The sequence below is a fragment of the Lithobates pipiens genome, unplaced genomic scaffold (genome assembly GCF_037356315.1).
Source record: "Lithobates pipiens isolate NorthernLeopardFrog02 unplaced genomic scaffold, aLitPip1_a1.2 Scaffold_19, whole genome shotgun sequence".
Taxonomy (NCBI): Eukaryota; Metazoa; Chordata; class Amphibia; order Anura; family Ranidae; genus Lithobates; species Lithobates pipiens.
In genome coordinates, this window is record NW_027507764.1 from 75,249,318 (window position 1) to 75,266,656 (window position 17,339).

The 17,339-nt window shown below is 41.4% G+C and overlaps 1 protein-coding gene across 1 annotated transcript in view; it reads left to right on the forward strand.

Moving 5' to 3' along the window:
- The window catches only part of ARL5B (ARF like GTPase 5B), a 49,460-nt gene that overhangs the window by 25,351 nt on the left and 6,770 nt on the right, over positions 1–17,339 (forward strand). The window contains exons 3-5 of the mRNA XM_077490930.1: positions 2,392–2,539; positions 13,536–13,619; positions 15,817–15,968. Coding sequence (XP_077347056.1) covers positions 2,392–2,539; positions 13,536–13,619; positions 15,817–15,968 — 384 coding nt within the window. The remainder of the gene's footprint in view (positions 1–2,391; positions 2,540–13,535; positions 13,620–15,816; positions 15,969–17,339) is intronic.

Genomic DNA, 17,339 nt, shown 5'->3' on the forward strand with positions numbered 1-17,339 from the left:
TTAAAACCGGCGCCATTGGCAGCCGAGTAAACAGGAAGTGACTTCGGTTTTTTACAATGGGGAGGCTGGAATGAACCAGTTTCTGGCTTTGTTCCAGTCTGTCCCTAGCCACCAGAAGCGGCGGATGTTTGATCGGGTCTCCCGTGCCACCGGGAGGCACTGGAAGAGCGGCGAAAGGTGGGGGGGGACATCCCCACCCGCTCCTCCCCGGATAACAACCAAGCGTCGTTCAGGCATCAACCTGGTATAACCCCCGAAAGCCGAGTACGCACTTCTGCGTACACTCGGCGGAAATGGTTTAAACCATTGGCTTGACCACTAGGTGAAACGTAGGGACAACGCCTAAATAAAAAAATAAACGAATACAGTCAATACAAAAATAAAATAAAAATTGGTATGCTGCAATTTAATCTACATACAATTTGACATCTGTGTGGCTGTCCCCGGACTCCCACTGTGTGCGTTTGGGGACCTGCATGGGTTTGCACAGGGATCCACACACATGGATGTCAAATTGGGAATATCAGCCACTGCATCCCAATTGGTATAAATGGGACTGTTTACATGGGAATGAACACAGGTGTTCCTTGCATCCCTGTATAGGCTGCCCCATTTATATCAAGTGGGACACAGCTGCTGCCCCCAGTTTAACATTTGTGTGAGGTGCCCTGTGCATCCCCATGTGGGAAAACATGGCTGTTTACCTTTTAAGTACACCTTTTAAGGGCCAGTTCAGACCAGAATACGGTGTGGGAAACCAGTTTCCTGCACTGCATTCAAAACACTGTCTGCAGTAGGTGTCAATAGTTTAATGACAACCCAAATGCATGTTGCAAATATAGTGTGTTTGCTGGCACCAGGTCTATGATACAAAGGTACCATGTGATCTGGTTGCAATGATTTCAGAAGTGGCACATGCAATACTTTCAGAGTAGTACAATTTCAACCCGTTCAAAATAAATGGGCTGAAATTACACCGCATGTGAATTGCACAGGAACCTATATAAAAGCCATCTGAGTGGCTAATTGGCACTGGATTGCTTTTACAGGCAACGGGAGGGGTTGTCTGCCACCATGTCTCTGGGATCTTCATTCGAGAAACTGGAGCCAGCATGTCCACCGGCTTACCATAGAGGCCACGGAGGACTAGAAGGTCTTTGATGACCTATATGGTGTATGAAACCAGGAGTGGCAAGTACGGTTGTTGCTTCCGGTTTCTTCAGATGTAAACGGCGCCATTTTTGAATAGGAAAAGCATCTGAACGCAGATCTTTGTGTGATCAGATGCTTTTAGGGCAGAGAGTCTAATAGACCCCAGATCTCTCCATAAAGGGTATCTGTCACTGTATATTGCTGTAGCAAGGAATGTTTGCACTCCTTGTGACACCCCCCCCCCCCATCTTCGCGTTGAAAGCTGACTGCGCTTGTTGGTCCTGTACACATGTAAACAGCGATCGGCACTACAAATGAGGTATTGCTGTGAGTGTCAGAGCGACAGCAATAATTCTAGCACTAGACCTCCTTTGGAGATCCCTGTTTTACAGGTTACCAGTTAAGAGTTACAAACTACGGCCCTCCAGCTGTTGCAGAACTACGTGCCCCATGAGGAATTGTCAAACTCTGACATTCCAACATGACTAGGCATGATGGGAATTGTACTACCTTAACAGGAGGGCCATAGTTTGGAAACCCCTGCTGTAAAGGCTTCAAAATCTTCATAGGCTATTTTAAAGCGTGACATGTTTGGTATATATTTACCCGGTGTAACACCATATTTTATATTAAAGAGGAAGTAAACCCTAGTGGGTTTTCCTTTCTTTCTAATTTCCTGCAAAGTAAAGCCATAATGTACAAGTATGCATTGCATACTAGCAATTATGTGACACCTACAAACAAAGCACGCACTGTAACCGCTGCATGCGGTCTCCTATCTTCGCCTGTCTTCCTTCCAGGGTCACGGACTCCGGCTCTGTGACTGGCCGGGGCCACATGTTACTCCTGCGCATGCTTGCAGGAGACGCCAGTCACGGTGCACACACCTGAAGAAACGGCGCGGGTGGCCGCTCCTTTTAGAGCGCATTCACCGATGACCTCATCGACACAGTAAATATCTCAAACGGCACACGTTTAGGAGATGTTGACAGTACCTATTGAGTAAGCATTATTCTATGCTTACCTTAGGTACAACTTACAAAGGGAGGTTTACAACCTCTTTAACGAGAAATTGGGTATGGTATTGTGTGTGTTTTGCATGACAATTCATTAAAGTGTATTTTTTCCAAAAAATTGATAACAAAGTGTCAGAAGGCTGGTTCATAAAAATGTTTTGAGTTCCTAACCTGTGTACAAGTTCTCAGAATGTTTTCTGATTAACTTCCCATTTCATTTCAGTTTAATGAATGAAGTGGTTCATACGTCTCCAACTATAGGAAGTAATGTAGAGGAAATAGTAGTAAAGAATACCCACTTTTTGATGTGGGACATTGGAGGCCAAGAATCTTTGCGATCCTCCTGGAACACTTACTACTCCAATACTGAGGTAATGCCACCTTCAAAGTTCTGTATGGCTTTGAGCCAGATGACCTTTTAAATGTGTAATTTTAAAATGTACACAATGACAGCCATATGTACTTTTTATACTGGCCATACAGGCACAGAATTTTGGCCAAAACTGGCCGTTTTTAGAAAGCTTGTTTGATAATTGTGCCGCTATTGGACCCAACTTAACGGACGATTTGGACCATGGGCACGGTTTCACCTAAAATGTATATTGTAATGAAAACGATCATCTGTCTTGTATGATTTATTGGGCACTATGATCATGGAAACTATAATGTAAACAAGTTTATTTTGTCAGTGGCCAATTCACTTTCGGCCAATGAATAATCGTTTAGCCTGCAAACGGCTGAAATTCTGTGCGTGTATGGCCAGCATTACATGTAACTTCTAATTATTTGTGTTCTACATGTGCAAAAATCTTTGTGTAAATATAAAAATTGCACATTATGTACTTTTCCATGTACATAAGGGCAGATAAATGTGCTTTAAAACACTCTGTATATGCTTTTCAGGGCTTCAAAATTTATTTATTTTTAATTTTTTTCAGTTTAGGCCGATATATATCTGACTATAGGAGATGACAGATCATGGTCCCTAGCTATTAGGAACTCACAATCTGCATCTCCTCTCAGAACAGGGATTTCTGTGTTTACATCTGCTTCTCATGGCCGGCAGTCATTGCGACTGCCAGTCACGGGCATCAGCACCCCCGCAGTGCAGTGCCTGCTATCCTACTTAAAGGATCTGACGTACAGCTATGACGGCTCGCGGGATCGTGCCGACCTGCTGCAGTATGACGGTTGGTCTGCAAGTGGTTAAATAACAGTTCAAGTCTAATTAAAAACAATGTATTCCATATATTGCCTATTTTTCATTATAATTGTTAAGGCTTTATGCAGTTATTGCAGTAAGGACTATAGCCTTTCTTAACTTGATATTCTACAAATCTCAATTTAATACATTTGCAAAAACGTGGGAATAAAACTTTTTTTTTTTTTTGGATGTGGACGCGAATTCTGACACACACACATGTACATCAAAATTTGGGGTGTCGGCTATTGGATCTGTTCTGGGGCCTTTTTCACAGGGGCGGGATCCAGTTTTGCTCAGCAGGGGATCTGTCCCTGGCTCCCTAGCAGAACTGCCGGATGACAGGTCAGTGTCCACTCTGCATAAGCAGAGGACAAGGACACGGCCATCTCTGCCCTATGGACAGTTGGATGTAAATGGACCAGCTGTCCATTTGTCCGACTGCCTTCTGTTCCGATTCAGTCAAACGGAGGTAAACTAATCCCTTCCAATTGTTTTTATGGGATTGGAGGCAGCCGAGTGCCGAAGCACAAGCTTTTTTCATTTTTTTTTTTTTTTTTTCAACATCCAGCTGCCCAAAAAGGAAAAATAGAGGGTCCTAGCAGGTCTGCCCGAAAAAACAGACAGGCGGACCTAATCAGACGGCCCCCTGCGAAAATATGCCTCAGTAACATGCTGGGTTGCGTATTTGGGGTGCAACGTGATGTTGAAGCTGCTTGCCTGAAAAACCAACCCTCCTCACACAGCCATCTCATTCAGTCTGAATGCATGAACTACAAGTCCCATCTTCCACTGCAGACGGCTTGTAGTTCAGTGAGCACCTTCGTGGTTCATGAATTCTTCTTGCTCTTCAGTAACTTGCTGTACTGAGTCTGCAAGTGCCAGACATTACATCCAGTGATCTGATCACCGATACAATGCTCTGCGGATTCCTAGAAAAAAAATGCACTTTTTTTTGTAATTTGCAAAAAAAAGTATTGTTTAAAAAAAAAAAAAATAAAAAAAAAAATATTAAAGGCCAGCAGCTACTAATATTGCAGCTGCTGACTTTTAATAAAATCACACTTGCCTGTCCCAGGGTCCAGCGATGTTGGCGGCAGATGACGAGCGATCGCTCGTCTCGCTGCTGCCCCCGCCGCCATCCTCTCAGGGAATCGGGAAGTGAAGTGTTGCAGCTTCACTGCCCGGTTCCCTACTGCGCATGCGCGAGTCGCGCTGCAAGTCTGTGTGTTTCCCAGAACACAACGGGGGGCGGGGCGTCTGCGGCGGTCTGTCCCGGAAGTGGGTGCAGATACCTGGATTATCCAGGTAACTGCACCCCCCTCCCCCCTGGGGGAGGGATCAGATTAGCGGAACTTCCCCTTTAGGGTGGATAACTGCTTTAAGTGGTCCTGCCGTTTTTTCCATAGAAGGCCCACTTCAGCGGGAGCTGTGCACGCAGAGGTGGACTTCAGCTGCCATTGGTAAAAGGGCACTAGGGAGCAAATCTTATGGATTGGCTCACCAAAACCTGCAGATATAGAGGGGTAACCACAGAAGAATGGGGGGGGGGTGGTGTTGGGGATATGAAAATCAGTACAGGCTTTTGATGTGCGCAGTGGATAGGCCCTCTCTGGAACCAACCTCAGACATGAGCCAGTTACACAATGTGGTTTGAAAACAGCCTTAAAGGGACCCTTCCTAATCTCGATCACTCCACATTTCCCCAACACATCCTTCTGATTCGGAAACTTTATTTATTTTTCTTTCATACTTGAGCAATTCGGTCCAATTGACTTCCCCTTGCACAGCTGTAATTTAGAATATGCTTAAAGAAAATCTGTTTTTTTTTTGTTTTTTTTTTAACTTGTGTACAGTTGACTTGCTGTACTTGGAAAATTTTCCAGCACATATTTCCAGAAAACTCAGAATGAAAGTGACCATAAGTGCTGGAATTATTTACATTTCCATGACTGCCTCTATGGCTCCACCTAACACTAAGTAATCAGAAAAATCTGCCTTTTATTTACATTCACAATCTCAGCAATTTATTTTAATATAAGGAACTGGAGATCCAAGTTACAAAAGAAAAAAATTAAAAACGGCAGTGAGTGGCTCAGCAATGTGAAATATCTTTCTTGGCTGACCCTTTTTAATCTGGATTATTCATGAACAGAGACTTTAGTTTAAACTAAATTGAAATAAACTTGCTGCTTCAGTTACTATAAATTTTCAGATGGCTACATTTTTAGCTAAAGCCTCTGTCAGATCTGGCCAGTGTACTTTTAACCACTTAAGGTCCACCCTATAGCAGATATGTATGTGTGTATATGTATGTGTATATATATATATATAAATATATATATATGTGTGTGTGTGTGTGTGTGTGTATATGTATGATCTGGGTAGGAGGCACACATGCTTATTACACACAGTGGCAGCTGATCGGTGGGTATCAAGGATTTACCCCCCTTGAGGACTAGGCCATTTTTTGCAATACGACACTGCATCACTTTAACTGACAATTGTGCAGTCATGCAACGCTGTACACAAATGAAATATATGCCTTATTAAAAAAAAAAAAAGTAGTTTATTTTGGTGGTATTTAATCACCCATGTCTCCTCCCCTCTCCAGTTTTTCTCACTGTCGTCTTCCTCTGGTGCTTCTGCTGCCACCGTTTTTTCTTCTTCCGTCTTCTCTCGACGCTAACGCCATTACTTATCTCACCCCCCCTCCCCCTTGCCTGACCTTCCGAGGCTGCATGCGCAGATAAGGGTCTGGTATGGATTTTGGGTGGGGGGATCCTACGTTTGTGTGTGTTTTTTATTTTTTTTATTTTTATTTTTTCTCATTATTTTAGCATGGTGTTCCCCTTCAAGATCCTCAGAGCACAAGTCACAGCACAGGTCTAATCGTTATGATTAGAGGTCAACCGATATATCGGCCAATGTTTGCCGTTTTTTAATTAGCATCGGCCGATTGTGCTGATAAAAAGGCCGATTAGAACTACAGCACGACTTGCAAATGACTTCTGTAATAGAAGTCAATGCAAGTTGCCTGAGTCTTCAGTGAAGCGACTTTCCTCCTCTCTGGGCACCTGAGATACAATGTTTACACTTATGAATGAACTGAGCTCTGTGTGTAGAGTTCTCAGTTTAACCATTAAAAGACTAAATCTTTTCTGACACTTACAAGTAAAAATCCTGCATTTTATGCCAGAAAATCACTTGGAACCCCCAAAAATTATATATATATATAATATTTTTTTTTAGCAGAGATCCTAGGGAATAAAATAGCGGTTGTTGCAATATTTTATGTCACACGGCATTTGCGCAAAGGTAAAAAAAAACTAAAACAGTAAGGTTAGCCCATTTTTTTTATTTTTTCGTTCAAAAGTTTTGACTACCTGGTTTTTATATAAAATATAGTTGTTTTTTTTTTTTGTTTTTTTTTAATCTAAATTATACATACAAGTAAACTGGAGGTTTGTTTTGTTTAATAAATGTTTAAATGTAAGAAATTTTCTGTATCACTTATTGAGGCTGCTTTCACACTGGAGCGGACAGGCATTGATGGTAAAACGCTGCTAGTTTTAGTGGTGCTATTCGGCTGCTAGTGGGGCGCATATAACCCAGCTAGCGGCCGAGGAAGAGGTTAAATGCGCCCGTGAAGCGCCACTGCCAAATCGCATTGCATGCGCTTCGGCAGTGGTGCCCATTCATATCAATGGGCAGGAGTGGTGGAGGAGCGGTATACACCACTCCAAAGGTGCTGCTTGCAGGACTTTTTTTTTTTTTTTTTTAACATCCTGCCAGCGCATCGCCTCAGTGCGAAAGCACTCTGTCTTTCACACAGACTGCAGGGGAGCCGTTTTGCAGACACTTTACAGGCGCTATTTTTAGCCCAAAAGCGCCTGAAAAAACGCCCCGGTGGGAAAGGTGTCTGTTAGATTTTAAGATGGGGGAGGGGAGGGGGGGGGGGAATCCGGCCTAACATATCGGTCAAAAAAAATCGCCATCATATATCGGCTGCCATGATTTCTAAATATCAGCATCGGCCAAAGAAAAACCCATATCGGTCGACCTCTAGTTATGATCCAACTTGGATATGACTTCTATTCTAATCAATGGGCTCTCATAAGGAACCATTGATTTTTGACATGTCCTTGTGTGCATGAGGCTTTTCTGATATAAATCGTTTCTTCATAAATGTAGGCCAATATGTGTTCTGCTACATATTTTTGGTAAAAAAGAAAATCCCAATAGGCGTATATTGATTGGTTTGTGCAAAAGTTGTAGTGCCTATAAACCATTGTGTTATATGTACTGGAATTTTTCCTTTTTATACTAGTAATGGCGACTTTTATAGCGGGACTGATATTTCGACGGACAGTCTGACACTTTGTGGAAACCAGTGACACGAATAGTGGTCAGTGCTAAAAATATGCACGGTCACTGTACGGACACTGTCTGTCTGGGAAGGAGTTAAATATTCAGGATTGAAGGGTTAAATATGTGCCAAACCAGTGTTTGTGTACCGTTTTTACAAAAGGATCAAATGGATTTTATTTCTCTGCATTGCAGGGAAAGAAAATCCATCACATCCCTGCTGATAGAACAGAGCCCTGTCTTGTTTATTTAGGCAGAGCTCTGTTCTGTCTCTATCCTTGACAATTGGCAGGTGGCGGCCCACATCTGATGGGCTTGTGCTGTCTAATCGCAGCACAGCGATGGCGCTGACAGATCTCCTCTACCCCATACTGCAGGGGCTCTCAACCAGGGTTCCATGAAACCTGGGGTTCCTCCAGAGGTTTCTAGGGGTTCCTTGAGCAGTAATCGACTTCTGACTCTCGGATATGTTCCCTCTGACACATTGATCTTTTTAGCTATCTGTAAGGTTCTAATTCATCCCAATGTCCACACGTGTAAGGAGCATTCTTCGACTGACCATCACACTAGTGTATAATAGATTTTAGATATAGTAATTTTTAGCAGGGGAGATCAGAAAGTTATTTCAAGGGTTCCTCTGTCATCACAAGCCTGAGAAAGGCTGCCCTACTGGGTATATGATCCGGCGCGGGATATAGCTATGGAGTCAGCAAGTGGTTAAACAGCACTTCTAGGCAGAAAAAATCATGCATGTGCATAAATATACAACCCCAATTCCAAAAAAAATTGGGACGCTGTTTAAAATCTACATAAAAACAGAATGCAATGATTTACAAATCTCACACCCATATTTTATTCATAGGTTGAAAATGCATATCAAATGTTTGAACTGAGGAAATGTTACCATTTTAAGGAAAAAAAAGATAATTTTGAAATTGGTAACAACATGTCACAAGTTGGGACAGGGCAGCTCAAATCTGGCAATGTGGTACTAACGAGGAAGAGCAGGAAAAAAAATTTGGCAACTAGTCCGTAACGTGTGTGTGTATGTGTACAGTGGTGTGAAAAAGTGTTTGCCCCCTTCCTCATTTCCTGTTCCTTTGCATGTTTGTCACACTTAAGTGTTTCGGAACATCAAACCAATTTAAACAATAGTCAAGGACAACACAAGTAAACACAAAATGCAATTTGTAAATTAAGGTGTTTATTATTAAAGGTGAAAAAAAATCCAAACCATCATGGCCCTGTGTGAAAAAGTGATTGCCCCCCCTTGTTAAAACATACTATAACTGTGGTTGTCCACACCTGAGTTCAATTTCTCTAGCCACACCCAGGCCTGATTATTGCCACACCTGTTCACAATCAAGGCATCACTTAAATAGGAGCTGCTTGACACAGTAAGGTCCACCAGAAGATCCTTAAAAGCTACACATCATGCCGAGACCCAAAGAAATTCAGGAACAATTGAGAAAGAAAGTAATTGAGATCTATCAGTCTGGAAAGGGTTATAAAGCCATTTCCAAAGCTTTGGGAATCCAGCGAACCACAGTGAGAGCCATTATCCACAAATGGCGAAGACATGGAACAGTGGTGAACCTTCCCAGGAGTGGCCGGCCGCCCAAAATTACCCCAAGAGCGCAGCGACGACTCATCCAAGAGGTCACAAAAGACCCCACAACAACGTCCAAGGAACTGCAGGCCTCACTTGCCTCAGTTAAGGTCAGCGTTCATGCCTCCACCATCAGGAAAAGACTGGGCAAAAATGGCCTGCATGGCAGAGTTCCAAGGAGAAAACCACTGCTGAGCAAAAACAACATCAAAGCTCGTCTTAATTTCTCCACAACACATCTTGATGATCCCCAAGACTTTTGGGACAACATTCTGTGGACCGATGAGACAAAAGTGGAACTCTTTGGAAGGTGTGTGTCCAAGTATATCTGGCGTAGAAGGAACACTGCATTTCATAAAAAGAACATTATACCAACAGTAAAATATGGTGGTGGTAGTGTGATGGTCTGGGGCTGTTTTGCTGCTTCAGGACCTGGAAGACTTGCCGTGATAAAAGGAACTATGAATTCTGCTGTCTACCAAGAGATCCTGAAGGAGAATGTCTGACCATCTGTTCGTGTACTCAAGCTGAAACGAACTTGGGTTCTGCAGCAGGACAATGATCCTAAACACACCAGCAAGTCCACCACCGACTGGCTGAAGAAAAACAAAATGAAGACTTTGGAGTGGCCTAGCCAAAGTCCTGACCTGAATCCTATTGAGATGTTGTGGTATGACCTTAAAAAGGCCGTTCATGCTCGAAAACCCTCTAATGTAACTGAATTAGGACAATTCTGCAAAGATGAGTGGGCCAAAATTCCTCCAGGACGCTGTAAAAGCCTCATTGCACGTTATCGCAAACGCTTGGTTGCAGTTGTTGCTGCTAAGGGTGGCCCAACCAGTTATTAGGTTTAGGGGGCAATCACTTTTTCACACAGGGCCATGATGGTTTGGATTTTTTTTCACCTTTAATAATAAACACCTTCATTTACAAATTGCATTTTGTGTTTACTTGTGTTGTCCTTGACTATTGTTTAAATTGGTTTGATGTTCCGAAACACTTAAGTGTGACAAACATGCAAAGGAACAGGAAATGATGAAGGGGGCAAACACTTTTTCACACCACTGTATGTGTGTATATGTATATATATGTGTGTGTGTATATATAATTTATTTTGTGGGCATGAATAATGCATTGTATAAATCTGTGTTATCAATTTCAATATAGTATATATTATCATATATCACAATAAAAGTAGTGATCTATTTGGAGATCTAGAACAATTCGCATGTAAACAGCCAATTTCAGTATAATGTTCCTCAATGTAAAACTGCCAAGTCTTTTAAATACGTCAACATCTACAGTATGTGATGGCAAAAGATTTTGAGAATCTGAAAAAAAATCTCTGCACAATGAACAAGGCCAAACCACAATATTGGATGCCTGTGATCTTCAGGTGGCAGTGCATGATTCTGTGATGATCACTGCATGCACTCAATTACTTCCAAATGTTAAGGTTCGTTGTGCCATCCAAAAATGGAAGGTAAAGCTCTATAATGCAAAGAAGCAGCTATGTCTGAACATGATTCAGAGACATCATTGCCTTTTCTGAGCCAAAGCTCATTTAAAATGGTCTGTTGCAAAGGGAAAAACTGTTCTGAGCACAGAATCAAAATTTGGCATTCTTTTGGGCAGTCATGGGCGCCGTGTCATCCGGACTAATGAGGGACCTTCCGGCTTGTTATCCGCACTCGGTTCAAAAGCCCCCATCTCTTGTATGGGGATGCATTAGTGTGTATGGAATGGGCAGCTTGCACATCTGGAAAGGCGCCATCAGTGCAGAAATACATAGCCAGGTATTAGAGCAGCATATGCTTCCATCCAGATGTCTTTTTCAGGGAATGTCTTGTATATTTTAGCAGGACAATTCTGAAACGCATACTGTCTGACAACAGCACAGTGCATGAGGCCTTAGGTTGTATTCCGTGAGCCGATTGTCTTCTAATAGGTTCTGGTAAATTGCTTTGTCTTCGATGCAAGACTGCTCTCGTTTGACGTCAGCCTATTTATGTTTCCAACAGCTGATCTGGAAACATTGTAGCAAATTGACGTTCATATGTATTTAATCTTTCATTCTGGGAGTAGATTAGCATATCCAAATAAATGACTCGTCTTCTACTGTTACAAGCAATATAAAGAGTACATTGATTCCTATTCAATTCTCTACATTATACGCTCTATTTAGGACTTTCCCCTTTTCAGTACATTGCCAATCTGTGTGGTAAAATTGTGTGTGTGGCCGTGATCCAGATATCATTTTGTTCAGCTATTCTGCACAAGGGAAGTCATCTAAGGCTGGCCATACATGGTCGAATTTCCAAAAGAATTTTCTTTTGACAATCAGAAATTTTGTGCGTTTTGTAACGATGGTTTAACCTTTTTGATTTCAAAGTTCAGCCAACAAAGCCTTCAATTTCACCTCATGTTGCTACAGAAAATAATTTTTGTAGCCGAGAATCTTTTGTGTGTGGGATATTTTTTTTTTTTTTTTTTTCGCACGATCATCTAATCATCGATTAGAAAATTGTTTTTCAAAAGATTTCAACATGCCTGATTACTCACATTCAGACTATTTTCATGGCTGCATGAAAATAGTCTGTTGCTGCAGCCCACTAAATGGTGCGAAATTCAAACACAAATTCTTAGATCAGATTTTCAAAAGAAAATTCTTTCGAAATTTGACCCATGTATGGCCTGCCTAAGTGGCTATAGTCACCTGATTATTTTTATAGGCAGCGGAAGAGGTTCCCCACCCACCTCCTGCTGGTCAGTCACCTTTATTGGACTCTCCCTTCCCATCAGGGAGCCCAGTACCGATGCTACTGGTCCTCATCAGGTACATTAGACGGGGTGAGATGAATCCTTAAAAAAAAAAAAAAAAAAAAAAAAAAAGTGTTCAATTAAAATCGTTAATTACATTTTTTTTTTTTTTTTTTTTGGTGCACCCCTGTGTTCACAGTGATGGCACCACACATGTGGAATCGTTGCAAACGTTAGACTTTTAAAGTGTCACCTATGGAGATTTTTACCATAGTTTGTCCCCGTGTCATGGGTGTACTCAGTTGTAAAGTGTGACATGTTGAGTAGAACATCTTTCACCAAAATATGAGGTGTTAAATTTTTTGCCTCCCACATTTTGTTTGCACCTAACCCAATGATTGCAGCAGCTTGCACCACTAAACCTGAAGGTTCCTACAGTATATTGGCACAGCTTAAACATAAGTGGACTTGCTTTTACATGGCCTAAATCTGAGATAAGGTGGAGTTGGTTAGATTTTGCCTTTACTTTTACTCTTGGGGTCCTTTCACACGGGCGTTCTGTATGTTTGATTTTTTTTAATTGTTTTTCCTCCATCTGTATGTGGATGGAAAACGGACATGTATGTCTATGGGCTATCAGATCATTATGTGCTGACATCTGCCTCCGTTAAGTTCAGTTTTTTTGAGACAGAAGAAACCCCTATTTTTCTTCCCTTTTTAAAGAACGGACGAAAAACAGATGTTAGCGGACATCATCCACTTGCATCCGATCTGCTGACATCCGTTTTACACCCAAAAACACGGCGTCCAGTACGTGTGTGTTTTTTTTTTTTTTTTCCCCTTTTTTAAAAAACAAATGTCTGACATGAAAACTGATGTAAGAATTGACATCCGTATCCATGGTGTGTGTTTTTGAAAAAAAATAAAATAAATAAAATGTGAAAGGACCCTAAGGATTTTTTTTTTAATGAGAACTGACTTCACTTTACCACCATCAGGCCTGCTATGATGGTTTGTGTGCTGTGCTGGTTTGCTTCTTCATGGCATCATAGGTGTTCCTGAAAAAAGGGCTTTGGGACAATATGCACACCCTCTCCTGCAATATCCCCCCCCCCCCCCCCCACCAATGCATTGCATTTCCTCAGAGGATGTCCACCTATTCAGTTGGCATTAGGAACGTTTTGTTTGCTCTGGCACTTCAGGGGTTCTGATAAACTGTGAAAGGGATTGTTACATCATTGATCTAAACAGCGCAAACTAAATTGATTACTTGCGATCTGTTACTCACTGTACTGAACAGCTTTGAGGATTGAAGTTTATTACTTTATATGACAGCAGTTTACTATATGAATCGTTTGATCATATGTAGCGAACAAATTCAAGTTATAAAAAAAAAAAAGAATTTTGAAAAAAACTTTTGTCTCCACAGTTTATTATTCTGGTTGTGGACAGCACTGACAGAGAGCGGCTTTCTATCACAAAAGAAGAACTCTACAGAATGCTGGCACACGAGGTATGTTACAAGCTGAGAAAAATGCAAAGTTCTGGATATTACAAGCTTATGATGTGCAGTGTGTATTTTAAGCCCAAATCATAACAGTCAGGTTCTCTAGTGTTTGAGGTTTACTACAGTACATTCTTAATTATGTTGATGTGTTTAATAAAAGATACAATTTCTTAAACACTGGCATTATTTCAAAACTTGTCATCCTTTCCCATGCTGCCAATATGTGCAGATGTCAACTGTTTAGTTTTTTTTTTTTTTTGTTGTTCCCATGCAGTGGGGCTGTGCCCGCACTGCATGGGTTTACCTGCTTGGTTTTTGTTTAGGGGCTCTTGAAAAGATACACATCTAAACCTACAATGTTTCCAGTGCAAGACCAGTGCCGTCTTGTGCAATGGACTGTTCCTGACGACATCATGCCCATAGACCAGCTCTGGACATGAAGAAGTCGGGAACAGGCCACCGCTGGATATGGGGGAGTGCGGTTTTCTGGAGGATTAAAGGATCAGATGAGTTTAGGCTCTGTTAACCCTAGACAAAACAATCAGTTAGCCGATGCAGTGTAGACAGTCCTGCTGGGGGTGTGAGGCATTTTGACTGGAGTTGGGTGAAATGCTTTGGACCCGGGGGTGGGGGGTGTTGGCTACACGTTGTGACTTCTTTTTATATTCAAGCTGGTCATACGCTGATGATGGCATACCTGCTGTGGGCCTGTTAATTTCTGCTTTTACAAGCATACCTAGCTGGAGTTATGTTTGACTATATATCCGCTATAATTCAAGGTGTGGGTGGCCCCCCTTTTTGGCATCAACTGGAACATTGTCATTTACATGCAGTCACTAATCCAGTTTTCATGTGGGTGCCCCTGAGTTATGTGCTACAAAAACCTTGAGATATTTCAGGGAGTTGGTCACAAAAGTATTCCATTGGCGGCTTCTGAAGTTCTGAAGCAGTGATGCTGAACTTCTTTTTCAATACAAATATTAGCAATGCTGTGGAACTAGTAAGTATGCAGCTGCTGGTAGAAACCAAGAGCTGCCACTTTATTATGATAGAGATTAATGAAAATGGGACACTTCAGTCCTGGTGACTGAAATGGGTGATGGTATTCAGCTTGCGTCATGCAGCACAAAAGCCAGAGGAAAGGGCGACTAAGAGCTGGGAGCCTTACATTGTTATATGCATATGAAATGCCTTGGAGGCCATTTAGTCATCGTAGAATCAGGTTACTTCATTTGCACAGGTTTAGAAATCTACACAAGTTGTGTATAATGGCAAGCTTTGTTTCATGTGACCCTTAAGATTTTCTCAGTTTCCTCTCTGGTGTGGGTCTAATGTTCCCATCTATGTACGTAGGGTAATGTTCATAACCGCAATGACAGAACTGAACAATGTAAATGGCGATTAAAACCAAACCACACACCCAAACGTACATTGGGAAATTTGGTACAGAATAAAGCTTGACTATACACTGATCGAAATTCTACCGGTTCAACAGACTGGACGAATTTCTATCAGTTTGTGGCTGTCCTCGCAATGTTTTGTTTTGCTGTGAAAGGGATATGTTGGAAGCAAACATTTCCTCAGTCAGCAGCTGCTGATCCGTGCATTCCAGGTTTTAGTGTCAGTTAATTGAACAAGCTGAAATTAGAAGCTGATTGGTTTCACCAGATTTTGCACTCTGCGTTTTAAAAAAATCAGCCCCAGTGTATCTTTTCCTCCCCGAGGTTCTGATCGTGAGCAGGACACCCGGGCCCTGTAACAGAGGAACGCATACATGCGGTGCCCAGGATTAAAGCCCATTTCTTAGATGACCCATATGTGTTACACAGTCATACAGGAGTAAACTGATGCATATTTTATAAAAGTAAGCTTTTGCTATGTGATTTGGGTTTGACCCTGTCAAACTGTCCCGTCCTAGTGATGCTTAATGGTACCTACACTCTGCTACAGAGAGCTCCGTGTAATGAGAGTTGCAGCACTGGTTGTAAATGTAGGCACACTTCTACCAATGTACTTGTCTTGATACAAAGGCATATCTGTGTTTTTCATAGTTCATGTTTCCCTTAATGTAGTGGTTGGGTATATGCTTGTCTTTTGAACAAATGTGTCAAACCAACTACTGTGATTTCTATATATTGTATGATTTTGGCATGGCCCTTTAATGTGATTTTTCTTTCCATTTTTTTTTTTTTTTTTTTTTTAGGATTTACGGAAGGCAGCAGTTCTCATCTTTGCAAACAAGCAGGATATGAAGGGGTGCATGTCGGCAGCAGACATTTCTAAATACCTCACCCTTAGCGCCATAAAAGATCACCCATGGCATATTCAGTCTTGCTGCGCCCTCACAGGAGAAGGGTATGTACAATGTAGTGCTCTCTGCATATTAAGACTATTTTAAGAATTCTGGTGTTCTAAATCAACTCGGTGTTGTGTGCTAGCTCACCAGGTGGACTGTCTCCCACATCAAACTCAATTGCACAAGTAATGGTAGCTGCATTACAGAATAAAAGGGATTTACTTGTGCATCCAATTTACAGCAGACCACCTGAAGTCCAATGTGGCTACTTTTTCTTTTCTTGTGCAATTAAGCTGGAAGTGGAGGAAGAACTTTGTTTAGTTGCATCTAAAATGACGGTTGCCATTTTTTTTCATTTAATTTAACCTAAAAGGGGTTCACTTTTCTTGGAGTTTTCTCCCAAGTTTCTTCTGCAACCTGGATTTGAAGTCTCCAGGTGAAGTTACTTCTGTCCTTTTCTGAACCTGCAAGAAAGAGACTATCAATTTTAGCCATTCTTTACCACCTAGTCAATTAGTTGACCTGAAAGGTCAGTTCATACTCACTGGCTAAAAGTTGTTTTTTACCTTAATACTTTCTCTGCATTAAGGTGAAAAACCTGCACAGTTCCTCCCCAGCTCCCTCTAAGGCTCTATGCACACTGGCATAAAAAATGTTGCTTCTACAGGAGTTTTGTGTTCTGCCTGTAGAAGCAGCTCAATGTTAGCCTATGTGTCCATGCACATTAGGACGTTGATGCATATTTTGAGCTCAACGTTTAAAAGCAGGAAAAAAAAAACACCTGGTTTATGCTTCTGATTGGAGCTCACTTGCAGAAAAAACCTACAACTCTCCTAAACTCGTCTAGACTTTGTACAAAATAATTCTCTGAGTGTTTTTTACTCCCAAGAGAACAGACGTGGGTTTTTTTTTTTTGTTTTTGTTTTTTAGCCCAGTGTACATGGAACCTTTATACTTAAAATGTAAAAAAAAGTGTGCATGCCCCTTAAATAATGTAATCATATAAATGATTATCTAGATTCAAACATAACTATAATGTAAACACAAAAATATTAATCCTATCAAATATAAATTTATTGTAAAGTGAAAGTCCATACAGTTTAACTCCACATAATCTCAGTGCTTTGCATTGCCCAGTGATGAATAAGAGTGCTTCCCCATATCCAAGCCTCTTATCTGAGTAATGTGCTCTCAAAATGAAAGATCAAACTTTTTTTTTTTTTTTTTTTTTTTTTTTTTAAGGAACCGATGCTCCCACTGGTCCAGATGTGTCTGTAGCCCCTTTGATATATTGCAGCAAAGGTGTTCCCACATAGGAATCCCTCAGGCAGCCCTCAGACTCCAACTGCCAAGCAATTCAGACCAAAGATCACTTAAATAGCAAAAGCTTCATAGTACAGTACCGCTATAAAATCGAAATGGCTATTGCG